The sequence below is a fragment of the Protopterus annectens genome, chromosome 2.part1 (genome assembly GCF_019279795.1).
Source record: "Protopterus annectens isolate FY-2018-M chromosome 2.part1, PAN1.0, whole genome shotgun sequence".
Classification (NCBI taxonomy): domain Eukaryota; kingdom Metazoa; phylum Chordata; order Ceratodontiformes; family Protopteridae; genus Protopterus; species Protopterus annectens.
Genome location: NC_056729.1, coordinates 1,753,639,375 through 1,753,655,858, shown reverse-complemented (window position 1 = coordinate 1,753,655,858; position 16,484 = coordinate 1,753,639,375). Strand labels below are relative to the sequence as shown.

General features: G+C 42.7%; 1 protein-coding gene across 2 annotated transcripts in view; it reads left to right on the top strand.

The window, feature by feature from the left end:
- The window catches only part of MRI1 (methylthioribose-1-phosphate isomerase 1), a 312,149-nt gene that overhangs the window by 93,767 nt on the left and 201,898 nt on the right, over positions 1-16,484 (top strand). Inside the window, exon 4 of one of the 2 annotated variants that reach the window (XM_044063210.1) lies at positions 573-740. In XM_044063210.1, the coding sequence (XP_043919145.1) occupies positions 573-740 (168 nt within the window). Of the gene's footprint in view, positions 1-572; positions 750-16,484 lie in introns of both variants that reach the window. The other variant, XM_044063209.1, reaches the window with a different exon arrangement.

Here is a 16,484-nt window from a genome sequence, read left to right as displayed (position 1 = left end):
TTCACTAGAGCCATGGCCTCATCTAGAGCCTTCATCAAAGGGCTGGACACTGCTTCCATTCTAGAGGCAGCTACCTGGCCATCTGTCTATACCTTCACCAAACACTACAAACTGGACCATATTTCCAGATCTAGAGCAGGTTTTGCTAGCGCAGTCCTTCATGGATTCTTGGAAAACAGTTCTGTACTACCCTCCTCTTCTTCCGTTGGTGCTTTGGCACTCACCCAAAGCTGAAGAATACTGTAACATGGGAATAGAAGGACGTAGAATAGTTATGTAAAATCTTACCATAACCATAGATGTCCTTCTCTTCCATGTTTCAGTATTCTATCCCACCCCTACCCCCTTTTTATAGTAAAAAAAAAAATCCTTTGTTGGATGACACAGGACATGTGCAGCTATCCTGGGACTGGGGTCCTCAGTTATATGATTATGGTAAGATTTTACACAACTGTTCTTTTCTGCCTTTTAATTGCTTGCTCTGGAACATTTTTCTGTCTTTGGTATAAGATAGTGTTATTCAAATGGTTTTAGGTACTTTAATTGTATTCATTATCCTGTGTCTGTTACAGGTGTGATCCGATCACTGCATGCCATGGGACGCTTGGAGCACGTGTTCTGTACTGAGACAAGACCCTACAACCAGGGAGCACGACTGACTGCTTTTGAATTGGTGTATGAAAAGATTCCTGCCACACTTATCGCTGACAGCATGGCTTCAATTGCAATGAAAGAGAAAGGTATTTCTGGTAAGGGAGGATGCTTTCAGTCTGTCAACAAGGCACTTTTTTCTTGTAACTCTTGATGTTCTTCGTGTTTCAATGTTGCAGTCTTTACATTTGGGTTATCTGCTTGCAGGTAGCCCTCAGCCGGCCTGATTGTCAAAGTCTTGGGTCCTGCGTCGGATGCTGTCTCTTCTTCCATGACGTCAGGTAGTCAGGGGTATAAAACATGCAGCCGACGCCATTACATCAGTCTTTCTTGCCGCGGTGCCAGAAGCAAAAGCAGTTCACAGGTGCCGGTCAGCCGACTCCTGAAATTTTCGTTTTCGAGTTTCAGAAACAAAGTCTTCAAAAAAGCTAAGTACCCCGTTGGGGATCCTTTTTTTTGCTCTAAACCGATGACAGTAAAAGTTAACAATTGTATTACTTGTGGAAAGCAAATACCTCATAAAGATTTTTATTCGTTCTACATTCCTTGCTTAGGCCCAGACCACAACATCCCTCGCTGTCGGTATTGTGCCTTATTCAATCCTCGAGCTATTAGTCGTCGGTTCATTTTTGCATCACACTTTTTTGGTACTCGGTTTAATTATCCAGAAATGGCTTCGGTAAGCCATCCGACTACCGAGATTCTGAAAAAACGTAAAGATAAAGACAGAGACAGACTGCATAGGTTCAACGCTGTTGACAGCACTTCATTCATGCTAGTCACCAGTTCGCCGGTACTCAGTGAGGCACTTTCGCAGCCCCTGATACCCACTACTTCAGATTCACAGGCCTGTACTGAGACCCATTCGGAGTTTGGTATGCCACGAGATGCTTCTTCGACTATGGAACCTGCGGATGTCTCCACCTTGGATGGGTCTGGAGCCGCTGTGCAGGCACCGGCTTTTGAGGGTGTATTCAGACCTACTGACTTGCATATCAAACTGACGCCATGTTCTTTTTCAAGGCCTAAAACTCGACCCACGCCTAGAAAACCAACGTCCAAACCGCATGGTCAGGTTCGTATGCCTAAAAAACAAATGATAAGAATGGCTGAAGACCTTATTACTCTAATTAGGGGAAGCCATCCTTCTCCCTCTAAGAGACCTAAAACTGATTTTCCTTCTGATTCTTCTGACCAGGATTCGTAAATTTCTGTTTCTTCTGATGGCCAGGATTTGCCCTTATCTACCTTTGAGGATTCTGATGCAGAGGACTCCATACCCTCTGCTTCCCCTCCAGAAGATTTTTCTTTTGGTGAAACTTTGCCCACTCTTAAGGAGCATTTCCACTGGGAAAGCCAGGATTACTCTAATGACTCCAAAAAGAGGCTTAGAGACTTCTTACTCTTACCTCAACACAGGCCTTTAGCTATCCCTCCTGTGCTGGACATTGTATGTGATGCTTTCTTGGAATTTAGCCTGGCCCCGGGCACTTTACCTCCGGCTCCCAGGAAACCTGACAGGTATTACAGAGTACCTTACTCTCACAAGTTCCTTCTTAAGAATCCTACTGCGGACCCAGAGACCATTTTACAGGGACCCAAAGGCATTAAGGCTACTACTGCCAAAAACCCTACCCCCTCTGATAGAGATTCCAGGGCCCTGGACAGATGGCTAAGAAGGTATACACTAATGCTACTTTGACCATTAGGGCATTAAACTGCCAGTTTCATATGTTAAAACATCAGCAGCATGTTGTTGGACTACTTCAACAGAAAATGATGTTGATTCCTGACTGTGCTGAAAATAAAGAATTACAGGATTTATTGCATTCTGCTGAACAAGTTGGTAAACATACTTTGCAATGTGGTTTTGACTCTTTAGAAGCATCTTGCAGGCCTGCTGTCACTAGGTCTGTACCTAGAAGGCATGCTTGGCATAAGGAGCAATCCTTGCCAGAACATGTTAAAGCTAAATTGCTGGATGCTCCCGTAAATCAGGACCGCCTGTTTGGCTACAAAGCAGAAGAAGTACTTAAAAAGATGGAGGAAAAAGCTAAATCTATGCAAACTGTTAAAGATTTCCTGCAAGTACAGCCTCCCAGATTTAGTAGGCATTGGCCTTCTAAGAATTGGTCCTTTCCTATCTCATCCAGGCCTTCTCAGTCCAAACCCAGGAACAGCAGACCACCTAGGCTTCCCTCTCAATGTACTCACAGGCCTAAGCAGTAAGGGGCTCCCACTTCCAAAGCTGGAAGTAGTAAGACACCCCCCCTATGGTAAAAATGACTTAACCTTAAACCTTCCAAGCCCTGCTCAACTGCGTGCTCCCTTAGGGGGAAAGATCACCGTGCATGCAAAAAACTGGGAACTCATTACCCAAGACAAATGGGTTTTAAATATAGTTTTCCAAGGATACAGATTCCATTTCCTCTCCTTACCAACCCCGAACGGTTGGCTAGACCTACCCCCAAATCAGTGGGCAGAGGCTCAACAGCAGGTTCTCTCTCTTCTAAGTATCAGGGCTAGTCAGCCTGTCCCAGCAGAGGAATGGGGACAAGGTTTTTACTCAAGGCTTTCCCTGGTACCCAGAAAAGGCAACTCTTGGTGTCCTGTCCTGGACCTCTCTGTTCTAAACACGTTTTTGGTAATCCCAAAATTCAAAATGCTAACTCTTCATCAGCTGCTTCCTATGCTAGGCAAAAATGCCTGGATGTTCATTGTGTTACCCTGCTGCAGTCATCACACTTAGGTTATCCTGCCGTCAGGCGGTCCCGCAGTCGGCCCAAAATCCAAAGTCTTGGTCCGGCGTCAGTTGCTGTCGCTTCTTCCCTGACGTCAGTGCATCAGAGGTATATAAGAGGCATCTGACGCCATTTTCTTCAGTCTTTCTTGCTGCGCGGTGCCCGAAGCAGAAGCAGTTCGCAAGTGCCGGTCGGCCGACACCTGAGATTTGCGATGTGAATTTCAGTCCAAAGTCTTCAATAAAGCTAAGTACCCCGTTGGGGAACATTTTCTTGCCTCAGTCCGATGTCAGAAAAAGTTAACAATTGCATTTCTTGTGGGAAGCAAATACCTCATAAGGACTTCCATTCCTATTGTATTCCTTGCCTAGGCCCAGACCACGACTTCACAGGTTGTCGGTTTTGCGCTAGGTTTAATAAACACACTATCAAACACCGTTTTGACTTCGCACGGCATTACTTTGGTAGGAAATTCAATTATATCATGCCGTCGGAGCAGCCGATGACCGCAATTCATAAAAAACGCAAGGGTAAGGACAGGCAGCCTAGGAATAAGCCAGACCCCGAGGCCTCAGCTGGGCCTGTCGCTGGTTCTCCGGTTTTCAGTGAGGCGCCTACGCAGCCCTTGATGACCGCAGAGCTGGAACCCCAGACAGCTGCCGACTCCCAAGCGGAGTCTATTAGACCGACGCAGCCATCTACCGACACCGGAGCAGATTTAGACACCGGTGCAGAGGAAACACCTTCGGTTGCAGAAGGTGTCTTCAGACCGACTACACTCACCATTAAATCTTATGCTAAGCTTAAAACTCCTTTAAAACCTAAGAAAACTGTTCATCAGTCTACAGGTCAAGGCCCCATGCCTAAGAAACAGATGCTTAAGATTTAATTACCCTTATCAGGGGGTTCCCATCCCCCTTCTGATAAAAGACCAAGACAAGAGGAGGATTATGCATCCTCTGACCAGGTTTCTCTCTCCTCAGATTCTTCTGAGGAACAGGATTACACTTTTCCACCTTATGAGGATTCTGATGCTGAAGACTCTATTCCCTCAGCATCTCCCCCTGAAGACTACTCCTTTGGGGAAACAGTACATACCATGAGGGAACATTTCCACTGGGAAGGCCAGGATTACTCAGATTCTAAGAAAAGGCTCCGAGAGTTCCTTTTATTACCCCAGCACAGACCTCTTGCTATACCTCCCATTTTAGATATTGTGGATGATGTCTTCTTGGAGTCTAGTTTAAATCCAGACTTTCTACCTCCTGCTCCAGCCAAACCAGACATATACTACAGAGTACCTGACTCACACAAATTCCTCTATAAGAGCCCTGTAGCTGACCCGGAAACCATTTCCCAGGGTCCTAAGGGAGCAAAGGCTTCTATGACTAAAAATCCTGTGCCCTCTGAAAGAGATTCCAGAGCCCTAGATAGATGGGGAAAGAAAATATACACCTCAGCAACTCTGGCTATGAGAGCATTAAATTGCCAGTTTCACATGTTGAAATATCAACAATTCCTGATGTCTCAGTTAAAATAAAAAATGAGCACACACTCAGAACAGCCTGAATTCAAGGAAATGCAGGATCTGTTGCATGCAGCTGAACAGGTGGGCAGGCATACTTTACAATGCGGATTTGATTCACTGGAAGCTTCCTGTAGAGCAGCTGTTACTGGCTCAGTCATTCATAGACATGCTTGGTTAAGAGAGCAAACCCTCCCTGACCATGTTAAAGCAAAATTATTAGATGCACCTTTACAACAGGATGTATTATTTGGTGTCAAAGCAGAAGAGGTTTTAAAGAAAATGGAGGATACGACTAAATCTATGCAAACAGTCAAGGATTTCTTGCAGGTACAACCCCCTCGCTTCAGCAGAAATTGGCCACCAAAAAATTGGTCCTTTCCAGCTTCAGACAGATCACAGAGGGGCAAATACAGACGCCCAAGGGGCAGAGGTCAGTCACAGGGCCCTTACAAACCTCGCCAGTGGGTTCTGCTACCCAGAAAGGAGGAGAAGACAGGCCCCAAGCTAGCAGAAGGCAGACACAATGACTCTATCCTCAAACTACCAAGAAAATATCTCCTGGCAACACCCTTGGGAGGAAAACTAGCATTTTTTGCAGACAACTGGCACATCATCACAAAAGACAAATGGGTTCTATACATTGTCTCTCAAGGATACAGATTCCACTTTCATACCTTACCAAGGATCAAAGGAATGCCAAACCTGCCACCAAATCAATGGGCAGAGGCACAAAAACAAATTACAGCTCTCATGAACATAAGAGCCATTCAACAGGTACCTACACAGGAGCAGGGACAAGGATTTTACTCAAGACTCTTCCTAGTTCCAAGAAAGGACAAGGCATGGAGACCCATTCTGGATCTTTCAATTCTGAACACCTATTTGCAAGTGCCAAAATTCAAGATGCTAACACTACAGCAGCTTCTTCCCATGCTGGGTAAGAATGCTTGGCTAGTCACTTTGGACCTCAAGGAGGCATACCTGCATGTCCCTATCAGACAGAGTTGCAGAAGATACCTCCGCTTTATTGCTGGTTCAACACATTATCAATTCTCTGCACTGCCCTTTGGCTTATCTATTGCGCCCAGGGTCTTCACAAAATGCCTGGCACCAGTAATTACATACTGCAGACAAAGAGGAATTCAAATATACCCATACCTGGATGACTGTCTTATTCAAGCAGAAATCAAGGGCATTCTTTTTCAGCATCTGGCATTTGTCAAACACCTTCTAAGTTGCCTAGGGTACACAGTAAATGAAAATAAATCAAAACTAGTGCCCTCACAAAACAGGGTGCCAGCTTGAATACAACGGCCCAGATGGCTTATCTCACGCCAGACAAACAATGACAGCTATTTCAATATTTCAAAATAATGGCAACAAAGACCCAACTCCCTGCAAGAAAAATTCTGCAGGCCTTGGGATTCATGGCATCTTGCATACTACTAATACCATTTGCAAAACTGCATATGAGGAAATTACAATGGTACCTGAAAAGTGTATGGAATCAGCACAGCCGCAGCTTGGAAACAATGATTCCACTCATTCCCTGCCTTCAACAGGAGTTTCTATAGTGGGCACAGGCATGTCACCTCAACAAGGGTCAGCCTTTCAGCTTACCCACAGCCAAGCAAACTATGACAACAGATGCATCGGACTATGCCTGGGGAGCAAACATGGCAGGACAGTGCATTCAGGGCAAATGGACTACAGATCAGAGACACCTGCATATCAATCAAAAAGAAATGCTAGCAGTGCAGAATGCCCTAACAGCTTTCAAGGACCTTCTACACCCAGGACAACTACTAATAAGGACAGACAACACCACAGTTATGTGGTACATAAACAAGCAAGGGGGCACACATTCCTACCCTCTATGTAGGCAAGCAATGACCTTCTGGAACACTGCACTGTCTGACCAGGTTCAATTACAAGCACAATTCCTGCCAGGAAAGAAAAACACATTGGCAGACGACCTAAGCAGAAACATCATGGATCCACACAAATGGAAACTAGATCCACAAGTATTTGCAATGATAGCTCAAAAATGGGGACGCCCAGACATAGATCTGTTTGCAAGCCCCCACAACCACCAACTTCAAAAATTTTGCACAAAGACCTTCCATCCACTAGCTTGGAAAGTGGACGCCCTCTCATTCAGTTGGAAAACATTGACAGTGTATGCCTTCCCTCCACTGCCTCTTCTAGCAAAGGTACTGCTGAAAGTCAGATTAGAGAGGCCACAAATGATTCTCATTGCACCAGACTGGCCACGCCAACATTGGTACCCAATTTTAAGGAACATGGTCCAGGGCCCACCATGGATTTTGCTACAAATTCCTCACCTGCTCACCCAGTGAGACATCTGATTCTACACAGCCAGCTTAAGACTTTAAACCTGGCTGCATGACAAATTACCTAAACAACCAGCCAACACCTTTATCCAAAGCTGCTATGGATGTCATTCTGGAGGCCAGGAGGCCCAGCACCAGGAAAACCTATTCAGACAAATGGAAAAGATTTTTCTCCTGGAACCAGGCTAAAGGCCTAAATCCCCTGGAGCCGAACATTCCTCAGATTCTACAATATTTAACTGAGATGTTACACAAAGGACTTTCCTTTTCATCTATTAAGATCCACGCCTCAGCAATTTCAGCTCATTACAGCACGGATCCTCCTTTATTTTCACATCCACTCCTAAGACGGTACCTCAGAGGGGCTAAGAACTTAAGACCGCCAAGGAGAGCTCCAACACCTACTTGGGATCTCAACTTTGTCCCGGAAAAGCTTACACTGCCGCCCTTTGAATCAGCTTTTTCAGCTGATTTAAAATTTCTTTCATGGAAAACTGCCCTACTACTAGCAATAACCTCAGCTAGAAGCGTCTCAGAACTACAGGCACTAATGGCAGTGGAACCTTTCCTCATTTTTCATCAAGACAGAGTTTCTCTATGAACTAATCCTTCCTTTATGCCAAAGGTGGTATCCAGAGTGGCCCTAAACCAAACCATTCACTTGCCCACCTTCTTCCCAAATCCCCAGAACAAAGGAGAAAGACTCCTGCACTCTTTGGACATTCACAGGCAATTACGTTACTACTTGGATAAAACTAAGGCTTTCAGAAAAACTGACCAGCTCTTTGTAGCCTATGCTACAGGATCACAAGGAAAACCTATCTCAAAACAGACCATTTCTAAATGGATAGGACAGTGCATATGTTTCTGCTACACACATCATGGGAAACCAGTACCTGCTAACATTAGGCCCCACTCCACCAGGGCTACAGCTACATCAACAGCCTTTCTCAGGGGAGTGCCAACCAAGGATATTCCGGAAGCTGCTAATTGGAGTTCAGTGCACACCTTCACCAAACACTATCACTTACCTCTTTACTCTAAGACTAGAGCTGGTTTTGCCACAGCAGTTTTGCAGTGCCTACTAGCTTCTTCTAACCCTGTTGGACTCCTCCTCCCATCCTTAGCTTTGGGATTCAACCCAAGTGTGATGACTGCAGCAGGGTAACACTATGAACCTAGTACAGTTTTGTACCCACCATAAATGTAGATGTTCGTGTTCACCCTGCTGCAGTCCAGGTTACCCTCCCTCCATCCCCTCTGAACTAGCTGAACATATCTCTACCACTTTATCCTATACTACCTCTGTGGTGTATTTGCTTGTACCTAAGGGTTTTGTTTTATTTTTATATAGCCATACGTGTATATGTGTATATATATATATATATATATATATATATATATATATATATATATATATATATATATTGCCTACCTTTTGGGGGCACCTGACATCTGGGGCAAGAAAAACTGAAGAAAATGACGTTGGGTGCCTCTTATATACCCCTGACGCACTGACGTCAGGGAGGAAGCGACAGCAACCGACGCCGGACCAAGACTTTGGAATTCGGGCCGACTGCGGGACCGCCTGACGGCAGGATAACCCAAGTGTGATGACTGCAGCAGGGTGAACACTCGAACATCTACATTTATGGTAGGTACAAAACTGTACTTTGGCAACACTGGACTTAAAGGAAGCTTACCTGCACATTTCAATAAGGGAATCTTGTAGAAAATACCTACGCTTCAGAGCAGGCTACATGCACTATCAGTTCTCTGCACTGCCTTTTGGCTTATCTACTGCGCCCAAGGTATTCACAAAGTGCCTGGCTCCAGCCATTGCATTCTGCAGGCAAAGAAATTTTCAAATACACCCATACTTGGACGATTGTCTACTTCAGGCAGAAAGTCAGGACATACTATTAAATTATCTGGCATTTGTAAAGGAACTGCTAACCTCACTGGGGTACACCATAAACGAAAAGAAATCTCACCTAGTACCCTGACAACAAATTGTATTTCTGGGAGCAAGTTTGAACACAACTTCCCAGATGGCCTACCTCACGCCAGAGAAACAAGTTTACTTGACAGCCTACTTCAAACTACTGGCCACAAAGACCCAGCTATCTGCAAGGAATATACTGCAAGCCCTGGGGTTCATGGCCTCTTGCATCCTACTAATTCCATATGCAAGACTGCATATGAGGAAACTACAATGGTATCTGAAAAGGTTATGGTGTCTACATTCTCAGGATCTGGAATCAATGATTCCCAACATTCCTTGTATAAAGACAGAGTTCCTTTGGTGGGCAGAGGCCTGTTATCACAACAAGGGACTGCCATTCACTCTACCCCATGCCGCCCAAACCCTAACAACAGACGCATCAGACTATGCATGGGGGGCTCACTTGGCAGGGCAGTGCATTCAGGGCAAATGGAACCAGAGTCAAATGCACCTGCATATCAATCAAAAAGAAGTGTTAGCTGTACAGAATGCTCTGACAGCCCTCAAGGACCACATTCTTCCAGGACAATTATTGGTAAAGACAGACAACACCACTGTTATGTGGTACATAAACAAGCAGGGGGGACCCCACTTGTACCCTCTCTGCAGACTAGGCATGGCTCTGTGGAACACAGCCTTGAGCTGCCAAGTGCACCTACAAGCTCAATTCCTGCCAGGCAAGCTAAATTCACTGGCAGACGACCTAAGCAGAAATCTCATGGACCCACACGAATGGAAACTGGAACCAAGGATATTCAACATTTTGAGAAACAAATGGGGGAGCCCAGAAATAGACCTGTTTGCCTCCCCTCAGAACTACCAATTGGACAAATTCTGCACAAGGACTCCCCACAGACAAGCTTGGAAAGTGGATGCCTTGTCCTTCACTTGGGAAAGCCTCTCAGTTTATGCCTTTCCCCCCTCTGCCTCTCCTCTCGAAAGTACTGCTAAAGATCAAACAGAACAAACCAAGGACAATACTGATTGCACCTGACTGGCCATGATAATACTGGTACCCTCTCTTGTGCAGTGTGTCACTGCTGGCTCCATGGCACCTGCCTCAGACTCTTGCCCTGCTGTCCGAGCTGAGGGCCAAATTCTACACCCACAGCTTCAAACCCTGAACCTGGCAGCCTGGCTAATTACCTGAGCTCTCCAATACCATCCCTCAGTATGCAAGTGCTGGATGTTATTCTGGAGGCAAGGAGGCCTAGTACTAGAAAATCCTATGCTGAAAAGTGGAAAATATACTGTTCCTGGAACCACACTCCGGGGATGGGCACAACAGTGCCCAGCTTACCACATATTCTTCAATACTTAACAGAGATGCTCCACAAGGGCCTTTCCTTCTCATCTATTAAAATTCATGCCTCAGCCTTTCAGCACATTGTAGTACTGAGCCACACCCTCTTCTCTCACCCCCTGCTGAAGCAGTTCCTCAGAGGGGCCTAACATTTAAGACCACCCAGGAGAGCCCCTACTCCAGCCTGGGACCTTAACTTTGTATTGGAAAAGCTCACTCTACCTCCTTTTGAGCTAGCTGCAACTGCAGAGTTGAAATTCCTTTCTTGGAAAACAGCCTTCCTTCTAGCCATCACTTCAGCAAGAAGAGTGTCTGAATTACAAGCCCTTATGGCAGTGGAGCCCTTCAGGACCAATCCTTCCTTTATGCCCAGGGTGGTATCCAGTGTGGCCCTTAGTCAGTCCATTCATTTGCCAACCTTCTTTTGTAATCCACAGAACAAAGGAGAATGAATACTCCACTCTTTGGACGTGCACAGACAACTAAGATTTTATTTGGACAGGACTAAGCCTCTCAGGAAAACTGAACAGCTGCTAGTTGCCTTTGCTGCAGGGGCAGAGAGGAAGGCCATTTCAAAGCAAACCATTCCTAAGTGGATCGGCCATTGCATTTATTTCTGCTATAAGCATCATGGAAAACCTACCCCACAGGGGATAAGATCACATTCCACCAGGGCTGCATCTACTTCAACAGCCTTTCTCAGAGGGGTCCCTACCAGGGACATCCTGGAAGCTGCTACCTGGAGCTCTGTACATACCAAGCATTACCACATGCCTATTTTCTCTAAATCCAGAGCTGGTTTTGCCACTGCAGTCTTGCAGGGCTTAATAGCTGGTCCTAATGCTCTCTAACTGCCTCCTCCCTTCCTTAGCTTTGGGAATCTACCCAAATGTAATGACTGCAACAGTGAAACACGAAGAACATAGTACAGTTGTGTACACATACCATAAATGTAGATGTTCGACTGTATTCACTGTTGCAGTCCTGGTTACCCTCCCTCCAGCCCTCTGACTTCTTTTGGCTATACCTTTCTTCTTGTTTACTGTATTTAAGCTTTCTGGTGTATTTGCTTTTTGTTGGAGGTGTAACCTTGTATATAAGTGCTTCCCATTATGGGGGCACCTGACATCTGGGGCAAGAAAAACTGATGTAATGGTGTCGGCTATATGCTTTATACCCCTGACTACCTGATGTCATGGAAGAAGAGACAGCATCCAACACAGGACCCAAGACTTTGATAATCAGGCCAGCTGAGGGCTACCTACAAGTAGATAACTCAAATATAATGACTGCAGCAGTGAATACACTCGAACATCTACATTTATGGTAAGTATACACAACTGTACTATGTGTATACTAAAACAGTGAATGCACTCGAACATCTACATTTATGGTAAGTGTACACAACTGTACTATGTGTATACTAAAACAGTGAATGCACTCGAACATCTACATTTATGGTAAGTGTACACAACTGTACTATGTGTATACTGAAACAGTGAATGCACTCGAACATCTACATTTATGGTAAGTGTACACAACTGTACTATGTGTATACTAAAACAGTGAATGCACTCGAACATCTACATTTATGGTAAGTGTACACAACTGTACTATGTGTATACTAAAACAGTGAATGCACTCAAACATGTACATTTATGGTAAGTGTACACAACTGTACTATGTGTATACTAAAACAGTGAATGCACTCGAACATCTACATTTATGGTAAGTGTACACAACTGTACTATGTGTATACTGAAACAGTGAATACACTCGAACATCTACATTTATGGTAAGTGTACACAACTGTACTATGTGTATACTAAAACAGTGAATGCACTCGAACATCTACATTTATGGTAAGTGTACACAACTGTACTATGTGTATACTAAAACAGTGAATACACTCGAACGTCTACATTTATGGTAAGTGTACACAACTGTACTATGTGTATACTGAAACAGTGAATACACTCGAACGTCTACATTTATGGCAAGTGTACACAACTGTACTATGTGTATACTAAAACAGTGAATACACTCGAACATCTACATTTATGGTAAGTGTACACAACTGTACTATGTGTATACTAAAACAGTGAATGCACTCGAACATCTACATTTATGGTAAGTGTACACAACTGTACTATGTGTATACTAAAACAGTGAATGCACTCGAACATCTACATTTATGGTAAGTGTACACAACTGTACTATGTGTATACTAAAACAGTGAATGCACTCGAACATCTGCATTTATGGTAAGTGTACACAACTGTACTATGTGTATACTAAAACAGTGAATGCACTCGAACATCTACATTTATGGTAAGTGTACACAACTGTACTATGTGTATACTAAAACAGTGAATGCACTCGAACGTCTACATTTATGGTAAGTGTACACAACTGTACTATGTGTATACTAAAACAGTGAATGCACTCGAACATCTACATTTATGGTAAGTGTACACAACTGTACTATGTGTATACTAAAACAGTGAATGCACTCGAACATCTTCATTTATGGTAAGTGTACACAACTGTACTACGTGTATACTAAAACAGTGAATGCACTCGAACATCTACATTTATGGTACGTGTACACAACTGTACTATGTGTATACTAAAGCAGTGAATGCACTCGAACATCTACATTTATGGTAAGTGTACACAACTGTACTATGTGTATACTAAAACAGTGAATGCACTCGAATGTCTACATTTATGGTAAGTGTACACAACTGTACTATGTGTATACTGAAAGAGTGAATACACTCGAACATCTACATTTATGGTAAGTGTACACAACTGTACTTTTCTATTTGCAAAACCAGCAGCAGACAACCAGTTTTGTATGTTTCAATTTATAAATGTGCAGGATCTACTTTTCAGTTGTACAACCAAATGTTACTGGAATGTATATGAAGAATTTAGTATCTTGTCTCTGAATGGGTAGTTATATGTTTGCAGATGTATTTTTCAAGCATCCATGGTTGCTTGGCTGTCCTGTTTGTAGCAGGACATCGATATCTTGCATTGGTATTTCCTAGTAATTAGCATCTCCGTTTAAAGGTGGATGTGAGGAAAGATGATTTATTTATTATTATCATTTATTTTACATTTGTTTACCAGGATTGTCCGACTGAGCTGAAGAGCCTTTTTCAACGGAGGCCCGGGGAGAAAGACTCCAACATATTATACAATTTTCATTATAAATTAGCATTAAACAGCAATGTTACAGGATTATTACAAGGCATTAAGTAGCAGTACAGTGTTAACATTGTCATTAGTCAGGAGTATAGCATAACTATAGTCAGGAGTATAGCATAACTATTTCAAGATGTATAAAAATGAAAGTATTCATTAACTTTGGCATCATATTTATATTTTGCTTGTTTACTTGTTGGTGTATCATCCAACAATAGTATAAATATATGGTTCAGTTATTTTTAAAGTGTCTCTATTGCGCTTAGAAAATCTTAGGTAAAAGTTAGTAATTAATTAAACATAAGAGTCAACACTGATTGGTTCACAGAAATTTCAGCCATTGAGTGGAACTTTTAAATGTGGTAATAATTGTTACTTGTATTTTTTTCTCTGAAGAAGTTGCTCATTCGTAGCGACAAAAACGTTGTTGGTTTTAATAAACTTTCTGAACGTTAGTTAACTTGAGTGCTGGTTTTGTGGCCACAGGACCCCTGTTTTCGTTTCGTTTTTACAGTGTTTGTTTTCTTTTTCATTTTTTATTTCAAGATGTATAAAAAGAAATATGTCATTAAGATGAGTATAGTTTTTGGGGTAAGTGGTTAAAAAAACACCAATTTACAAGCACCAGTGGAGGAAATAAGGCCCAAGTCCGTATAACAGTTTAAAATACCTGTATGCTTTTATGATGAATCTTTAAGATAAAATATGTTATTTCCACCACTAGATGGTGCTGTTACATTTCATTTTATTTAATGCATTTCTCAATGAAGTATAAAAGTGGGTCTTATTTATTTATTATATAATATAATTAAGGTATTATATAACACTAAATAGATTTTGAAATGTATTTTATTTCAGTATAATAATGTTTTTAAGTAGGAATGTTTTTAAAGTTATTTATGTGAAGATTTCTATGTTTTCAAGTTGTACTTGGTAGGAACTGATGTGGAGAAATGATAATTATATAATTATGTAATTGAAGTATATTTAATTAATTAAGTCAATGAGTGAGTATATATAAAGTAGTTTGTATTTGTCATAATTATTCATTCACATCCGAGGAAGTGGAGTAAATGAAAACGCAAGTGTGGAGACATAGCGTTTATGTGCTTTAAGGTTTTAGTGACATTGGTTCCTTTGTGGTGCTGGAGTTACTTGTCGTTTTTTGGATTTACATTAAAGTGAAGAAAAAAGAAAGGACTTGGGCCTTATTTCCTCCACTGGTGCTTGTAAATTGGTGAGTGTGTGGTTTGTACTTACCTCCATTTGACTGTGGTTAAAAAAACAGCTTTATCATGACGTTGCATGAAGGCAAGACAATTACAATAGAATGTTTCTCTGAGGCGATTTGTTAATAGATTTTAGAAGACAGTAGAAAGAGTAGTCAAGGAAGATTAGAGAGAGCTAGTGAGAAGAGCGAGTTAAGGGCAAAAAGTAGATTAAGGTATGAGAAGTAGAGGATGTTTAAGGAGGGAGAGTGCAGTGGCAGGACCAGTGACTTTTAAAGTGCTCTTTGGTGGCTGTTTTAAATTGTTTAGGATGTGTAAGGGTCCTGATTTCTAGTGGGAGCCTATTCCAGGCAATAGTGGGGTGATAGCTGTACATGGTGCGTCCAAATTTAGACTTGGGTTTGTAGATTTGTAGTAGGTCTTGGTTAGAGCTTTGGAGAGGTCTGGGGGTAGAATAATGGGAGATGAGAGGGGATAGTGCTGGGCAGTAGGAAGGCTGGTATAGGATAGAATGGATGATCTGGAGCTGAGAGAGAATATGCTGGTGGGGTAATTCAAGCCAGTTTATGTGTTTTAGAGAGAGACAGAGAGTGATGGGGTTTGTTGGGTAGCAAATCTAGCTACCTTGTTGTAGGTATATTCGAGTTTGGTCAGGAGTGCATTTGTGACAATTTGAGAATTGTACATTAGACTAGGTAGAAGGTAGGTAAGAGAGAGAGAGAGTAATCTTGGCTTCAGAGGTGAGGAATTTCTTGTTACAGTAAAGGAGCCCTAGTTTTGAATGAGTCTTTTTGATACAGTTATTAACATGCAAGTCAAATTTAAGCTGATCGTCGATGGTTACGCCCAAGAGCTTAGTGCTGGATTCTACCTGAATGGGAGTGTTATTAAGGGACTGTATGGAGAAGGAGGGTTTAATATTGTTGAATTTTTTAGGTAGGAAGAGTAACATCTTTGTTTTTCTAGGGTTAAGGATGAGTTAGTTGTTGGAGAGTCATGTTTCAACTAAGTTAAAAGATGCCTGAGTAGCTGAGAAGAGCTTAGAGGGAGAGTTGGCTGTGGTGATGACTGTAGAGTCATCTGCGTATTGCACTAAAGGTGTCTGAGGACAGGAGGTGTAGAGCTAATTAGTAAAGATATTAAAAAGTAAAGGCCCTAGGATAGACCCTTCAGGTACACCCATTTTGACAGGGAGAGGAGGGGAGAGTGCAGAGTGCCATCTCACTGATTGAGATCTATCAGTGAGGTAGCTGGAGAACCATGCAACAGTATCAGAGGAGAAGTTGAGGTTATGCAGTTTGTGCAGCAGAAGTGAGTGTGAGACAGTGTCAAAAGCTTTTGAGAGGTCCAAGAATAGGCAAGAAATAAGTTTATGGTTATCCATGGCTATAGAGACAGTGTTGAGGAAGGATAATAGAGCTGTAGTGGTGCTATGTTTGGGTCTGAAGCCGTGCTGAGTG